This window comes from Triticum dicoccoides, chromosome 2A (assembly GCF_002162155.2).
Source record: "Triticum dicoccoides isolate Atlit2015 ecotype Zavitan chromosome 2A, WEW_v2.0, whole genome shotgun sequence".
NCBI classification, from domain to species: Eukaryota; Viridiplantae; Streptophyta; class Magnoliopsida; order Poales; family Poaceae; genus Triticum; species Triticum dicoccoides.
The window spans coordinates 176,887,562-176,905,584 of NC_041382.1; the positions used below are offsets into that span (position 1 = coordinate 176,887,562).

At 40.8% G+C, this 18,023-nt stretch overlaps 1 protein-coding gene across 1 annotated transcript; it reads right to left on the minus strand.

The window, feature by feature from the left end:
• Nucleotides 1-499: 499 nt before the first annotated feature.
• LOC119354070 (ribosome-recycling factor, chloroplastic-like) lies at nucleotides 500-4,823 on the minus strand. The gene is made up of 12 exons (XM_037620771.1): nucleotides 4,644-4,823; nucleotides 3,583-3,703; nucleotides 3,433-3,499; nucleotides 3,242-3,337; nucleotides 2,819-2,916; nucleotides 2,623-2,734; nucleotides 2,011-2,052; nucleotides 1,421-1,477; nucleotides 1,291-1,341; nucleotides 1,148-1,204; nucleotides 919-962; nucleotides 500-767 (listed from the first exon to the last, which is right to left on the minus strand). The coding sequence occupies exons 1-11, from the start codon at nucleotides 4,723-4,725 to the stop codon at nucleotides 945-947; spliced, it is 801 nt and encodes a 266-aa protein (XP_037476668.1). The 5' UTR covers nucleotides 4,726-4,823; the 3' UTR covers nucleotides 500-767; nucleotides 919-944.
• Between the last annotated feature and the right edge of the window lie 13,200 nt (nucleotides 4,824-18,023).

Sequence of the window (18,023 nt, forward strand, 5' to 3'; positions counted from 1 at the left end):
ACTGCATGGTGGTAATAATTTGCTAATTGCCGCTTCTCCTATCGTTGAGGTGATATCTGACGGACACATGAAGTAGCACTCCTACTCGAGCACTAGCACAGCATTCAAAATGCTTACCGGTCCATGCCGGCAATGAATACTTTGCCTACCGGAGTTACCATCACTCGATCCTAGTGGAGAGCACAGGAATGGGACGTACTGTACGCCGGGACCACCCGCCGATTGGTGGCCGGCCCTACCACTGCCACACGAGTCCGGCCCGTCCTTCCGTGGGGCCGGCACCAGCGTCCGTAATTATCGCAGCCTGGTCGTTGTCGACAAGGGACGTGTCGCCCTGCAAGTCATCGTCGCTGATGCGTGGATATTTTCACGCGGGACCCCATGATACACTGGCTACAGCCGGTGGCCGGCATATCGTGTCAAAAGTTACAGTAAAGCCTCGTTTCAATCTCTGAAACATGGAAAGAACTTGCCCAATTTGTGGCACCCGATTGTAGTGGAGCCCGGCCCCGGGTGTATAATTAGCAAACGAAACGTGAAAAGAACTTTTAGAGTGCACATCACAGAATTTAATTCATGGAAATATTGACAATGGCAGTCGGGCAGCAAGACGGGGAAGGCCTAATTACAAAAGGGAAACGATGGACGCAGCGGCACTGTCTGAACTCGCATCCATCAGTTTTAGCAAGACTCCAACAACCCAATGAGTGCATCCCAGCGCAGTGGCAACCATCCGATGACGAGGAGGGCTTCAGAAAACATGTAGCCTGCAGAAATTCACGTGTTAGCTGCTAATTTGATGAAACGACTGCCGTTTTAGGAGCACGGTTCTGTGATAACCCAGCAAATGTGTTGGTTGCTGATAAATCAGTTTCTTTAACATAGCCAAGGTACTTCACAGGACGAAATGCGACTCACCAGTTTTTGTTCAGTCGGGTCAGGATCTAAACCTTGCTCAGCTCCTGAAAAGGGAAATCGATAAGTTTTTGTTTATTTTTCCATGGTTCTCGAGCGATGATGAATAATACAGTAACTCCTTTGGCATCAAGCGAAGCCATTTTTTACTAGTTGCGTCAAATTAACCAATTATCTTAAGACAGGAGTAGCATTGAAGAGATAAGCAGGACCATCTTATGGACTAAAGTACCTGTTCCTTCTGCTTTTGGATGGCTTCAACCTTTTTCATGTACTCGTCTGTGATTTTCTGTAGAATTTGCACAAGAAGTTAGTCTTAGTCCCCAATGCATCGTTATACTAACTACAGGGGGGCATGGAAGTGTGTATCCTCACTTGTAGATCGGCTGATAAATCCTTCACATTATCTTCAGAAAGTTTCTTTTCCTATGTATACAAGCGCGAGCTGTTAATCTGAGGGCAAAGGTAGAATAGTCCGAACTAGTACCAGCTGAGAAGAGCAAACCTTCTCTAGCTTATCGTAGGCTTTGATTGCATCTCGTCTTATGTTTCTGATAGCAACCTGAAAAAAAAGTCATAATTATCACCCATTCTTATTAGGATCCACTAAGGAGAAGGAAATCACAATATTTCATGAAAATTATCGTGCAACTCAACATCTTGTATATACTAAAGCATGAGCATCTACAGATGTTAGAACAACAGCAGAAAAGAACAGAGATCGACATGACTTTTACCAAGTTCGGAAAAAAACATTTCTATACACCAATTTATGTGTAACAGACACAGTAAAGAGCATGTGATTTAACAACTTTCATGAAACGTCAACAGTTCATACGTGGTTGTTGTTAAATTTTATCTAATGTACATCACGATTACAACAGAAGTAATTTGTAAAGGTGAGATAAAATAACTTATCCGCAAATGCATAAAGGCTTCAGATATACTTCAAACTGTTGAAATAGTGCAAGTAGGGTGGCCAATCATAAACAAAATGCATGAAAACGTTGTACAGAAAATTAAGCCCCGGTATAAATATAATTATAAATATTCTGCTGAAAAGAATGTATAATGTGTGCCAAGGTGAGGTTGTACCTTGCCTTCTTCAGATAACTTGGCTACGGTTTTTGTCATTTCCTGCCCCATGAAAAAAGAGAAGATTAATTGGGAAAAAAGGTATAATAATTTTATTATCTGTGCAAAACCTATAGATTGGACATGTTATCAAGCTATAGAAAATTCCTATGCTTGAACAACTACACTTAAGCAGCACGCAACACTTACCAGATAATCCATCTAAAATGTTCACTAGAAAAAACATGCCCTTTTTACGCATCATGTTCAAATCAATTTCTGATCTTCTTTGAGTTAAAGAATGTTGTATTTTATGGTGCTAACAATCAGTGAAGGTGTCACTTGGGAATCACATAAGTTTCAGAAACATATTTTAGTACAAGAGTTATCTTTTCTCTTAGCTGGTGTGTCTAGGTCTCAGATATGAATTATTAAAGTCTCCTTACTATTATGATTCGAGAAATGGTGTGCATATTAGGATTTGTTGTTGTCATATTTTCCAATTGAATTTTAACACAAGGAAGAAGAAATAGGCACAATCATGCAAACTAAAAGTGTGACCAAACGAGCCAGAATTTAAATGCACAATACTACTAATTTAAGCACAAGAGGTTGGAAATGTAATGCACAAACCTTTCTGCGGTCAGATGTCAATGGTGGGACAGTGACTCGTATCACTTCTCCATCATTGCTTGGTGTTACCCCAATATTTGCAGCAACTATAGCTTTCTCAATGAGCTTGAGGCTGCACAGTATATATATGTCAACAACACGGGACGTACAAAGCAATACCAAGCTATGCCTAAACTGGGGACGATAAATAGCTTACCAAGACTTGTCATATGGTTGGATAAGAAGAGAAGTCGCATCTGGGGTATTTATCTGTGCAATAGTCTTCAAGTTTACAGGAGTTCCATAGTACTCAACCTGCAAGGAATTATTCGCCATATGAGCAGCTTCACCATTGCACAGTAACCTCTTTGTGCTTTAGCCATAATTGCATACGCTAATTCAATTGTTTCCAAACAATATCAATGAATTGTATTGACCACACATTGTTCCACTGATATCAGTTCAGAATTTAATGGTAACTATTAGCCTACTGAAATAACTACTGGTTCACACGTAGCCTAGTTATGGAGTAAGCCAATTAAATTGTTATACAGATACAGAAAGGACATTACACGGAATGACAGGTGCTATCATGCAATTGTTACTTTCAGAATATAAAAAAAAGGAAAAATCATCAAACCTCAATCCTGTCGAGCATAGACGGGTTTGCCCGCCCAGTCCTGACGGTATTGAAGTTCGATTGAACTGTTTCAATGGCCTTCTCCATCTTTTCTTTCTGACAATACATAGTGCCAGCTAGTTAGCAACATGCTAAAAGACTTTACAAGGCAAATATTAACACTTCTAATACAGAGTTGCATTGTTATTTACAGCTTGTTCTTCAACGATCATCTTTTCTTCCTCAATTTCTTCATTAGTGGCATGCCTCAAAACTGCTCTGATACATGATAATCACAAGTTAACGAAGACTAACTTGAAGCTCATCAAGTACAAGAATTATTTAAATGCAAAACTACTCGCCTCTTGTCCGAGTGTTGAAGAACCAAAGGCACACCAAAGAAACCCACTGCTCCAGAATGAAATTTCATGAAGTTTGTGGACGAACTTAACAGGGATGAACGGTTTGAGAGACAACCACAACCTGTGAAATACAGTATTCTCTGATGAGACCTTGCCCAACATTGAGTTCTAGTAGGAATATGTACTCTGGTTGCTTGGTAAACTAGTAGGAATTACAATAAGGTAGAAACAGTACTGAGAAAGAACCACAACATGTTGAATGCAATATGCTCTGATGACTGATGATGCCTTGTCACATTATTCCTTGCTGATGAAATTATGTGAATACGGCAGTCTACTCTTATCTACTTCCTCAGTCCGGAATTAGTTGATGCTCAAACAGATGCATCTAGCATTGAAATACGTCTAGATACATCCGTTTGAGTGTCAACTAATTCCGAGGGAGTAGAAACTAGTTACTTGGAGCCACATTAGCTACTACATCCATCTCACCAGTTTTCCACGACAAACAGCAAACATCCAGTGATGAATTTCATGAGATACATCGATTTATAAATGGCTTCGGTCACTTCTGAATGACCCTGAATTGTGAAGGATAACAGCTGTCAATGGTTTCCTGATATCTAACCATTTAAGTGCAAAGAAATACGTACTAGTATTTCAACAGCCTGGGGAAGACATTAGCTCAAAACCACAAGTAAAGTAATACTAGTAGTACATATTTTCCACAAGTATCGTGAAATGCAGGCTGAAATGACTCTCAATTACATATCCAAGTGCACAGTGGAGTATAGAGCTTGCCATTCCAAATCCGATTCAGTCTTAGTTTCTCTATATGTTGGCTCGATGCAAACAGCAACCTAACTGCAAAGGTTGTGCCGTGAACGGAGAAGCGATAAAAGCACCGGCATTTGCATGCCACCGCATTCCTGACCTGGGGTTCGTCTTAGCGCTACAGTGCTTACTACGCCGCAACCCGTATCGTGAATGATAAAAGCAGAATACGGGTGATACTCGCGGGTTTCAACGAAGCGGGAAAGCGCGGAGGAAGGAGGAGCAACCTGGGCGCTGGGGCAGACGGGCAGAGGAGAGGGCGCAGGGCGGGGAGGCCGCCGCCGCAGGGGAGACGGCGTGGAGCGCCATGGCGCGGCAGCAGGCGGAGTGGTAGCGAGGGGAAGGCCGAGTGGATTGGTATGGAAATTGTGGATAAGGAGAGGAAGAAGGAGGCGAAGGAGGGAAATGGCCGAAGAGGTTTGTGAGCTCTCGTGGGCTAATAATAGCGCGTGCTTGACGGCTGGCCGAATTGGTATGGAATTTCTTATGGGCCGTGTATAAAACTTGAGATTTTTTTCAATAAAACATGTTTTTATCATTAAAAAAATTCCAAAATGCATTAAAAAAATGTTCGAAGCACTTTTTTGTAAAAATGTATTTAAAAATTACGAAACATTTATAAAAAATATTATATGTAAAATAAAATATACAACGTGTATGAAAAAAAATTAGACATCAAAAGATATATTATAAAAATGTTAATCATGTATTTAAAATATGTTAAACATGTTTAAAAAATGTTCCTAACGCATAGGAAAAATGTACAATGTGTATGAAAAATGTAGAAATGTGTTAAAAAAGGAAAATGGAATAAAAAATAAAACCAGAGAAAATAGGTGAAAACCGATGAAAGAAAACAAAGAAACCCATAGAAAAAAAGGGAAATAAAAGAAAACCGGAGGATACAAATAAAAACCATAAAATAAACATATAAAACTGAACAAAAAAAAACACGACCGGCGAAGCAAATGTGCCCGCGACAGTGCGCAACGGGACAAACGCGCGAACAAGCAAAAATGGACCGGTCTGGTACTGTAGCGACTGTGGGCGAGCCCTATTATATATCAGTATGGGCGATACATAACAATTACGGTGGGAGCTATATCTGGCTTGTTGTGAGATGTATGCTCCCCTCGCCGGCCCAGTACCGTAGCATGGTTTGGGGCTGTTTTGCAATAGTTTTCCGGGTTTTCTTCTGTTTTTTGTTGTTTTTGTTTTTATTTTCGTTTTATTTGTTTCCTTTTCAGTTTTTCTTATTAATTTTTCTTTTGTTTTCTATGTTTCTTCCTTCGCTTTCTAGCTTTTTCCTTTTCTTCATTTTCGTTTTCTTCAGGTTTCTTAATGTAAGTCTACAGTTTTTTGTATACACTAGATACATTTCTTATACATGTTTAGCAATTTTTAAATACCAGATTAATTTTTTTTTCAAATATATGTTTTAATGTCTCCTTTATTTTTCATACAGATTATAAATATTTGTTATTATATATGCTTATCTTTTTAAATATATGATTGACATTTAAAAATATTTTTTAAGGTCCATTTTTTCATACATAGTATATATTTTTTGAATACCATAAGAATTTTTTTTGTATACTCATTAAACATTTTTCAAATGCATCATTAACCTTTTCCAGATATACGTTTTGATGTCTACTTTTTTCATAAAAAATGGACATTTTCCATATACATTGGAAACATTTTACTTATACACGTTCAACATTTTTTAAGTACATGATTAACAATTTTCATATATACGTTTTGATGTCTATTTTTGCATACAAATTGTACAATTTTTGTATACATCAGAAAAAAAATCCTTATACACGTTTAACATTTTCCAGGTACATCCTAAACCTTTTTTTTTTCAAACATTGGTTCTAATTTTTAAAAAGAATCCATACATACCATACATTTTTCCCATACACCAGGAACATTTTTATACACATCCAACATTCTTGAAATATATGACTAACATTTTAAAACATATGTTGGTGTATAATTTTTCCGTACGCCATTTACATATTTTTTATACATCAGAAACATAGTTTTATACAGGTTTAGCATTTTTTAAGATATATATTTTGATGTCTATTTCTTTCATACACGTTGCACATTTTTCATATACAAAATTTCTATACATGTGTAAGATTTTAAAAATGCATCATTAACATCTATTCGAAATTTAATTTAAAGTGATTTTTATAATATATACGTTTAAAATATTTTGAAACATAAATAAAAAAATTAAATAAAGGTGGGGGAAAACGAGCACTTAAGTCTGGTGGATGTCCAGCGCGCTGGGCCACCCATTGTTGCCTGCTTCAGGGAGACCTTGTTCGGTCTCGCACCAAGTGACACATAGTCGCGCTCAAGCAAGGGGGCGCCTCTCGCACTGTTGGTGTGTGTGTGTGTGTGTGTGTGTGTGTGTGTGTGTGTTTGTGTGTGACGCGTGGTTCTGGCAGTTCTGGCTGATAGATGTTGTGTTCTATCATGAGGGTAACTTCAACGCACATCATCAAATGAACGATACCAAAATCCACGTGCACATTGTCGGTCGGGCCGAAGTCATCAAATAAAGAAAAAAAATTGATTCTTGTCAGGGCATGTATAATGCATAGCCTCAAGGTGATGCCTCGCATGTCATGTAGGATCGGATATGACGTAAAGTAGGTTCGGATAGGGAAACGGGATTCTCTTCAGGAGGCGGGTGCTTGAACAAAAAAAGTGTGGTCCGATGACAAAAGCTGAAAATGTTGGAATGAAAAGTAGAAATGCATGTGTATTAGAGTCTTTTATTTTCTATTTTCTTAATGAGGCCCACTAGTAATAGCTTGCATTGGACAGAAAAAATAAATATAGATGTCTCAAATTACTTTTTGTTATGAGGCATATGTATCCATATGCCACCATTGTACATGCCCTCAACCGGCTATAATTATGACTCGCTTTTCGCCTTTTACGTGGGCGACGCGCATCTGGTGGACCCCACTCACCGCTCTATCCCCTTTCTCTCCTTATTAAGACAAGCTTTTATTTCAGCCATACATTTTCGTAGGTCATGTCGTCTTTTCTCATCATCTCTCTTTTGCTCTATCTCATGGGATATGGAATGCCATGGACGACTTCCACAAGTTACCCCAATAGAAATCTGAGGAAAATAAAGGGCCCACTACTGGCTGGGACAGCCCCACAACTACAACCGCACCGCTACGACATTATCAATAAAATCTAGGGATTTTTACAACTGTGCCCCTCGTTCCTTAGCTCTACTCATTCATCTCCGTGCTCTTAATTTTTGCTCAGTTTTCCCTACTTCCTTGCCCGTAACCCTCAGAACAGGTCACAACAGACATTGCCATCGGGTCAATGACTTGACCGTTAACTCTGACAAGTGGGGACGCGTTGGGTGGTGTCGCTGTTCGACCGTTGGGCTGTGGTTTTGTTGAACCGTTCCTTGAATTAAATGCCTGTGCGCGCCACAAAAGAAGCCTGCTATGCATCCACCCAGCAAGCTTGCCTGCATGCGTCGATGCGCGCCGCCACGATGCACCAACCGAGCCTGCATGTGTTGATGCATGCCGCCACGATGCACTGACCGAGCCGCTTTCGTGCACGCCAGCCGCCACGGATGCAGCGATGGTTGCTGCCGCTGGTTCCTCTCTTCTCGCACGCTTGTCTCCTCGATTTAGAGCATCGTTTTTTTACGATTAGTTTCAGCCTTTTCGATCCACTCGCATGTGCATCCGTTTTTCTACGACAAATAAATTGAACAATATGTTTTATATTTTATATTTTTGTGGCTGCATGCACTAGCTAGGTGGCTACATATTTGTGACTTGTGTAAAAAAAGAGAAGGGTTCGTTGTGGTTGCTTGTACTAGGTGATTACTAACAAAACGAGCTCTCCAAGAAAACAATCAACAGATATGTAGATAGGGCCAACAAGTCCATACCACGATCATATAGTTCAAATTAGGAAGAACTTAATAATAGAATTGATAGAAAACTTAATAATAGAACTTATAAAAGAGCCAACAAGCCCATAGCATCTCCAACATAGTTCAATTACATCTTAACATAACATAGACTCGAAAAATAGATAGAGGGTTTAGAACCCTAGCCACCACCTTCTCCACCTCGCTCCTCCGGGCGCCCTTCACTGCTCCTCGGGGGCGTTGTCGATGGGGTACGAAAGAGTGTGCATGCACGACACGGTGGGGAAGATGTTGGTGTACTTCGTGAACATGTTGTGGATGGTGAAAGCGATGAACTCGCAGCCACACCAAAACACCCGGCCAAGGAAGTAGAAGGCATTGAATGTGTCGGTGAAGTGGGCAAGGAGAGCAACCACCACCCCGTTTTGGATGACCTCCTCGACGCGGAACATCGTTGGAGATCCCCGCGGGAGGTGGCGGTAGCCGGCCCGAGGAAGAATTCGGTGAAGTTCCTTGCGGTCCTCCACCTTGATATCGCCCACACACGTAGAGTGCGCTCAATGTACACGCCGGTAGGGTAGAGCCTCTCCGACACAGTGGGTGGGAAGCGGTAGGTTGGTTCAATATACTGCATGATTGAGGGATGTGCAGAAGAAGGAGAAGGGGTCGAAGAGCAAGAAGGGCAGATGGCAGAGGATGGGAGATGGATGAGGGATGGCAGAGGTAGTGGGTGGCTTAAATAGCCGTAGTGCTACGTGTTATTTCGCCATGGCATCGGGAGTGTACACGCGTGGGAAACCTGAAAGTGCAACTATCCCTAGGTGGTTTTGGTAATTCATAACAACATATAGCTCATTGAGCTAATGCTATTCCAAGATGATTATTTCAGGAAAGCTCAATGATTGGCATGGCATGGATGTGAAAGTGGAGCCCTCAAAATGCTAAGGACAAAGGATTGGCTCAAGCTCAAAAGCTCAAGACTCTTCATTTTATATTTTAGTGATCCAAGATCACATTGAGTCTTTAGGAAAAGCCAATACTATCAAGGAGGGATGAGGTGTTGTTTAATGAGCCTCTTGCTTCATGTGCTTAGTGATATGCTCCAAAACCCTCAACTACTTTCCCATATCCACTTATGACCTAAACCCTAAGCCAAACTCGGTCATACCGTTCTTTCTATCCGGCGCCACCGAGTTTCACTTGTCATAAGCCACTGCCAAACCCTAGCAATTCGGTTCTACCGATAGGGATCTCGGTCTCACCGAGATGGGATTGCAAACTCTCTGTTTCCCTTTCGTAACTTTTCGGTCTCACTGAAAGAGCGAATCGGTCCCACCGAGATTGCAATGTAAATTCAGTGTTTCCTTTTTGTAACTTTTCGGTCTCACCGAAAGAGCAAATCGGTCCCACCGAGTCTGCCTGACCAACTCTCTGGTTAGCTAATTACCAAAATCGGTCTCACCGAGTTTGTGTAATCGGTCTCACCGAGATTACGTTATGCCCAAACCCTAACCATATCGGTCCTACCGAGTTGCATGTCAGCCCACCGAAAATCTCTAACGGTCACTAGGTTTACCTTTTCGGTCCGACCGAGTTTGTTGATTCGGTCCCACCGAGATTGGAAAACTGTGTGTAACGGTTGGATTTTGTGTGGAGGCTATATATACCCCTCCACCTCCTCTTCATTCGAAGAGAGAGCCATCAGAACACATACACAATTCCAACTCATATGTTCTGAGAGAGAACCACCTACTCATGTGTTGAGATCAAGACATTCCATTCCTACCATATGAATCTTGATCTCTAGCCTTCCCAAGTTACTTTCCACTCAAATCTTCTTTCCACCAAATCCAAATCCTATGAGAGAGAGTTGAGTGTTGGGGAGACTATCATTTGAAGCACAAGAGCAAGGAGTTCATTACCTACACACCATTTGTTACTTCTTGGAGAGTGGTGTCTCCTAGATTGGCTAGGTGTCACTTGGGAGCCTCCGACAAGATTGTGGAGTTGAACCAAGGAGTTTGTAAGGGCAAGGAGATCGCCTACTTCGTGAAGATCTACCGCTAGTGAGGCAAGTCCTTCGTGGGCGATGGCCATGGTGGGATAGACAAGGTTGCTTCTTCGTGGACCCTTTGTGGGTGGTTGCTTCTTCGTGGACCCTTCGTGGGTGGAGCCCTTCGTGGACTCGCGCAACCGTTACCCTTCATGGGTGGAGCCCTTCGTGGACTCGCGCAACCGTTACCCTTTGTGGGTTGAAGTCTCCATCAACGTGGATGTAGGATAGCACCACCTATCCGAACCATGGGAAAAACATCCGTGTCTCCAATTGCGTTTGAACTCTCCAAACCCTTCCCTTTACATTCTTGCAAGTTGCATGCTTTACTTTCCGCTGCCAATATACTCTTTGCATGCTTGCTTGAATTATGTGATGATTGCTTGACTTATCCTACAATAGCTAAAATCTGCCAAGAACTAAAATTGGGAAAAGGTTAAGTTTTTATTTGGTCAAGTAGTCTAATCACCCCCCCCCTCTAGACATACTTTCGATCCTACAAAACCGTGGTTTGAAAAGAAGAAGAAAAAGAATCTAATTACATGCGTGGGAATCCGTGGTCATATATATTATATGAACAAAAAACAATTTTGAATAGTTTGTGGCCATTTTGCATGATAAAAATAAATTTAACCCTTATAAATTTGGTCAATTTGCATTTGTATTGAACAAAAAGGACTAAATTTTCCAGGCAATGTCAATTGTTGTGTAATTTCAAACGATGCAAAAGAACAGAGCCAACACGTTAAAAAAACAGAGCAAACGATGCAAAAAACGACGCAATTCGACGGCCCAACCAGAGCTTGGTTTCCTTTTGGGCCCAATAACTACGTTTTTTTCACGAAGTCAGTGGTGGGGGAGCAGCCGAGCACAACCAACATGATCGCCTCTCGCGGATCGCCCCACGATCCAACGATGCGGAGCCGTCCATGTGATCCAACAGCGCGGAGCCTGCACGCAGCATGCCCACCGAATTCCTTCTAGAAGACCACATCTGAGGGCTGTCGCTTGGCGCCAGGGTATGATTGGGCGGCTGACGTTCGGAGCTAGGGTTAGGCGAAACCCTGCGGGGTTTAGAGGGGTTTTGAGCTGGCCAACGTGGTTTCCAAGGCTTTGACTAAGCATAACTAATTTTAAAAAATCGAAAAAATATGAAACCTTCGCCGTTCGTCGTTTTATAAGACACACTAACGAGGAAAAATACTAAACTTGGTATATGGATATTTTTTTTAAAAACCTAGCTAGCACAATCAAGGTCAAATGAGCACCATTAATTTAAAAATCAAAAAAATATAAAGCCTACGCACAATGTTGTCTTATGTGACATGTTACCAACAAAAAATCATAAACTTGGTCTATGGTCATTTTCATGAAAAAACCTTCACACATATGAACTACCACGTACAACATTTCATAGAGTTCGAGGAGAGGAGGTATGGTTACCTTCTGTTTTTGAAAATTTAAAAAATCAAAAAATCACCAAAGCTTTATTTCACAGTGAATAAGAAGGATCTAAACTTAGTTTTCCATTTTCATATTTTAAACATGTTTTTAATAGTTTTTATTAAAGCATATTGTTTAAAAGAAAATGTAAAAATATGAAGATTAATTAAAAAAATAGCGAGACTTCGAATCTACACTACATAGATTGAATATGTGTTAATAAAAAAGCATTTGGCACATTTAGAGTAGGTCCAAAGAAACTTGATTACAAATGGGGTTGTTTACCGCCTGGGAGCTCATTTGGAGCACATTTCTCCAATTCAAATTTTTTTGACCTCCTCTAAATCACCTCAAATTTTTCACACATGATCTCCTACACAAACGTAGATAGGTTGCCAAGGTTTTTTTTTGCATTTTTTTTGAATTTATACTGTCATGTCGAATGTCAGTTCAAAACATCGGATAATGAGTTATGCTGGTGGGAAAAAGCATGCATTTGATTAATAAACATGAGACAAATAATTAGGATAATACTCCTTTATTAAAAAAATCATTACATCTTCATTCAAATGTTGTTTTTTGCTCTGCTATTGGAATATTGGATAAAATGATGGACTATTTGCTCTTATTGTTTGCAGCATGTCTGATCAGTGAAGCAACAATGAAACAACATGTGTGGTCATTGCAGCACCTAAACTTATAGCTCACAACATCTAAACAGAACATACCATACACCACAGGCAAATTTAAGGATAGACAAATATAGATAGCACAATACATTACTACCATAGATCACACACAAAGTTTAGATACCACCACACAAAGTTTATCAAACAGCCACATTCAGTTTACCAAAAGTATCCCAAAGATAAAACATCATCACATCACACCGGAGTCAGGGCCTTCGCGAGGGCAGCATGCTGGCGCCTCATCTTGTAGTCCTTCCCGCGAATTACTATATCCTCTACATGAGACACAAGGTGATCGAAGCGGCCATCCTTCGGCTTTGACTTGGTGGTACAGTAGGGGCAGTGCCACTTCTTGATCTTGCGGTTGTAGAAGTAAGCAACTCCCTTGGCCTTGATCTTCTCCACCTCCTTCGCAGTGAAGGACGCCATGTTGCCCTTGTATACATCTTCTCCAAAATCATACTGCACACATGAATGAATTATATTAATACATTATAGGTTCATATACACCATGTCAAAGGAACTAAATGAACAATCTAAATTTTAAGTAGGCTTACCTCATATTCTTCGTCGTCATTATACTCTGAATCGTACGGGTCAAACCCAGTAAGGGCCATCTTCCTCTTTTTCCCCCAGCCATCATCCTCCTAAATATACAATTACATCCATCACTAGTAAATATAGAAGCCAATTGAAAATTTAGATATGCACACATGACACATTGATCATAGGGCTAATATACTATGATACTATTTGCATCTAGGTTGCATTTTCCATTGTCATGCACACACATTGAACTACAGAGCTAATATAACTACATATTGTGGACAAATTTATATACTAATGAATAAAATAACCTCTTAATCAATGGATTCCATTTGGGCATATGACATTCAAAACCCCAATCTGCGTAGCATTCAAAAACAAATCAAATAGGGACCCAATCTAATAAGCATACATGTCTGTAGCATTAAAAACCCCAATCTGTGTAGCATTAAAAACAAGGGTCGCTAAAAACAAATCTAATAAGCATACATCTGTGTAGCATTGATGCACAGAGATCCCTATCTCTCATACAAATCTATCTAGAATTTTTGCAATGAATGTAATCCAAAAAACCCTAGTACAAAAACCCCCATCGACCCTCCCCCCCATACAGAAAACCCCGGCCCATCCGTCAAACCAACTACTCTAACCATCTGTACTACCGTACAAATCACAATCTAACCAATGCAACTAACTCTACAAGCTAATATCATAAATATTGCAACTAACAAGCAAGTGCAAATACCTCCTGCTCCTCGCCAGGCTGCGCATCGGGATGGACTGCACTGCTCGACATCGTCACCTTCTGCTCCGGTAGTGCTGAGGCGGAGCCCGCCACCTCATTCTCCACATACGCAGCGGTTGCGAGTTTCCCTGCACCAGCGTGGACGCCGCCAACATCCTTCACTTCATCCGTGGTCACCGCGCCCTACAACTTGCTACCTCTTGAGCACTGCGTTGGTTTTCCCTTGAAGAGGAAAGGGTGTGCAACAAAGTAGCGTAAGTATTTCCCTTAGTTTTTGAGAACCAAGGTATCAATCCAGTAGGAGACTGCACGCAAGTCCCTCGTACCTACACAAACAAATAAGAACCTCGCAACCAACGCGATAAAGGGGTTGTCAATCCCTTCACGGTCACTTACGAGAGTGAGATCTGATAGAGATAATAATAATAAGATAAATATTTTTGGTATTTTATGATATAAATTAAAAGTAAAGATTGCAAAATAAATGGTGCCAGAAATAGCTAGTTGACGGGAGATTAATATAATAGAGAATAGACCCAGGGGGCATAGGTTTCACTAGTGGCTTCTCTCAAGATAGCATAAGTATTACGGTGGGTGAAAAAATTACTGTCGAGCAATTGATAGAAAAGTGCATAATTATGAGAATATCTAGGCATGATCATGTATATAGGCATCACGTCCACGACAAGTAGACCGAAACGATTCTGCATCTACTACTATTACTCCACACATCGACCACTATCCAGCATGCATCTAGAGTATTAAGTTCATAAGAACAGAGTAATGCATTAAGCAAGATGACATGATGTAGAGGGATAAACTCAAGCAATATGATATAAACCCCATCTTTTTATCCTCGATGGCAACAATACAATACGTGCCTTGCTGCCCCTGCTGTCACTGGGAAAGGACACCGCAAGATTGAACCCAAAGCTAAGCACTTCTCCCATTGCAAGAAAGATCAATCTAGTAGGCCAAACCAAACTGGTAATTCGAAGATACTTGCAAAGATAACCAATCATACATAAAAGATTTCAGAGAAGAATCAAATATTGTTCATAGATAAACTTGATCATAAACCCACAATTCATCGGATGTCGACAAACACACCGCAAAAAGAGTTACATCAAATAGATCTCCAAGAAGATCGAGGAGAACTTTGTATTGAGATCCAAAGAGAGATAATAAGCCATCTAGCTAATAACTATGGACCCGAAGGTCTGAGGTAAACTACTCGCACATCGTCGGAGAGGCTATGGTGTTGATGTAGAAGCCCTCCGTGATCGATTCCCCCTCCGGTGGAGCTCCGGAAAAGGCCCCAAGATGGGATCTCTTGGGTACAGAAGGTTGCGGCGGTGGAAATAGGGTTTCGTGGTGCTCCTGGATGTTTTCGGGGTATATGGGTATATATAGGAGGAAGAAGTAGGTCGGTGGAGCCACGAGGGTGGGGGCGCGCCCAGGGGGGCAGGCGCACCTCCCTCCCTCGCGGCCTCGTCGTTGATTTCTTGACGTCCACTCCAAGTCCCCTGGATCACGTCTATTCCAAAAATAACCCTCCCGAAGGTTTCATTCCGTTTGGATTCCATTTGATATTCCTTTTCTGCGAAACATTGAAATAGGCAAAAAAACCAGCAATTTGCACTAAACCTTGGGTTAGTAGGTTAGTCCCAAAAATAATATAAAAGTGTATAAATAAGCCCATTAACATCCAAAACAGATAATATAATAGCATGGAACAATCAAAAATTATAGATACGTTGGAGACGTATCAAGCATCCCCAAGCTTAATTCCTGCTCGTCCTCGAGTAGGTAAATGTTAAAAACAGAATTTTTGATGTGGAATGCTACCTAGCATAATTCTCAATGTAATTTTCTTTATTGTGGCATGAATGTTCAGATCTAAAAGATTCAATACAAAAGTTTAATATTGACATAAAAATAATAGTACTTCAAGCATACTAACTAAGCAATCATGTCTTCTCAAAATAACATGGCAAAAGAAAGTTCATCTGTACAAAAACATATAGTTTGGTCATGCTCCATTTTCGTCACACAAGAATGCTCTCATCATGCACAACCCCGATGACAAGCCAAGCAATTGTTTCATACTTTAGTAATCTCAAACTTTTTTCAACTTTCACGCAATACATGAGCGTGAGCCATGGATATAGCACTATGGGTGGAATAGAATAATATGATGGGGGTTATGTGGAGAAGACAAAAAAGGAGAAAGTTTCACATCAACGCGGCTAATCAACGGGCTAGGGAGATGCCCATCAATTGATGTCAATGCAAGGAGTAGGGATTGCCATGCAACCGATGCACTAGAGATATAAATGTATGAAAACTCAACAAAAGAAACTAAGGTGGTGTGCATCCAACTTGCTTGCTCACGAAGACCTAGGGCATTTGAGGAAGCCCGTTGTTGGAATATACAAGCCAAGTTCTATAATGAAAAATTCCCACTAGTATATGAAAGTGACAAAACAAGAGACTCTCTATCATAAAGATCATGGTGCTACTTTAAAGCACAAGTGTGGAAAAAAGGATAGTAGCATTGCCCCTTTTTATTTCTTTTTTGGGGGGCCTTTTTATTTGGCCTTTCCTTTTTTGGGACAATGCTCTATTAATGATGATCATCACACTTCTATTTATTTACAACTCAATGATTACAACTCGATACTAGAACAAAATATGACTATATGAATGCCTCCGGCGGTGTACCGGGAAAGCAATGAATCAAGAGTGACATGTATGATAAATTATGCATGGTGGCTTTGCCACAAATACGATGTCAACTACATGATCATGCAAAGCAATATGACAATGATGAAGCGTGTCATAAATGAAATGGTGGAAAGTTGCATGACAATATATCTTGGAATGGCTATGGAAATGCCATAATAGGTAGGTATGGTGGCTGTTTTGAGGAAGATATAAGGAGGTTTATGTGTGATAGAGCGTATCATATCACGGGGTTTGGATGCACCGGCGAAGTTTGCACCAACTCTCAAGGTGAGAAAGGGCAATGCACGGTACCAAAGAGGCTAGCAATGATGGAAGGGTGAGAGTGCGTATAATCCTTGGACTCAACATTAATCATAAAGAACTCACATACTTATTGCAAAATTATACAAGTCATCAAAAACCAAGCACTACGCGCATGATCCTAGGGGGATAGTGTAGCGACCAGACCTCAAACAGTCTGATCTCTGTGCTCCGGTGTCATCCCTGGATCAGTAATGCTGACACCACACAGTACTCGGAAGATTTATAGCAGAGTAGCAATCACACACTTATTACATCGAGTGTCTCAAAAGAGAACTTATTACAATAAATATGGCTTAAGGCCATCTAATAACGATAACAGTGGAAGGCTTGGAAGATAAGTGAGTCCATCAACTCCAACAGCATCACTGAGTATAGAACCACGACCTAAAAACTCCTTAATCATCGTCTGAAAAGTCTGCAACATTAACGTTGCAGCCCGAAAACGGGTCAGCACATGGAATATGCTGGCAAGGTAACACATAGAGAGTAATGGAATGAAACAGCTATACTATATGCATATTTGGCTGGTGGAAAGCTCTATGGTTACAGTTTTGTGTAAAGCCAATTTTTCCCTACTTCAAAGGAATAAAATTTAATTACTATCATGGTGGTTGTTAAACATTGAGAATGGTTGATAGCATCCTCAATCCCAATTAAGCATCATCATTAACATAACCCAACAAAATTAATTTAGAGTAACATGTTGAGATTCACATGAAAATCCAAGTACTAGATACTCAAGATGTCCATAACCGCGGACACGGCTAACCATGATTAGTTTATTACACTTTGCAGAGTTTTGCGCACTTTTCCCCATAAGACTCGATCGCCTCCGTTTGGTTTCTCGCACTACATGGTGTTTGAGAAGACGGATGACCGAGACATAGTCTTTCAGAAGCGCTAGCACCTTACGATCGGGTAGACCGTACCACCTACATCCCCTACATCTGCTAGTCTACCACTGTAAGAGTACGCACAACTTAGTCAACTATGCTAGAGCCCATAATAGCTTGTGGCCGCACACAGAAGTTTCTAGTATGAATAATCTCATGATCCCTTTGAGCTTGGGTGGCGGTCCAAAAGAAAACAGGCAAGTGCTGGAATACCCAGGTGCCTCAATCCACCCAGATGTGTGTTTAAGTT

Coding starts and splice junctions, on each gene's coding strand:
- LOC119354070 (XM_037620771.1), bottom strand. CDS start 4,725: ATGGCGCTCCACGCCGTCTCCCCTGCGGCGGCGGCCTCCCCGCCCTGC. Junction 2,735..2,818: donor CAACCATATGACAAGTCTTG/GTAAGCTATTTA, acceptor TATACTGTGCAG/CCTCAAGCTCATTGAGAAAG. Junction 1,478..2,010: donor AGTTATCTGAAGAAGGCAAG/GTACAACCTCAC, acceptor CTTTTTTTTCAG/GTTGCTATCAGAAACATAAG.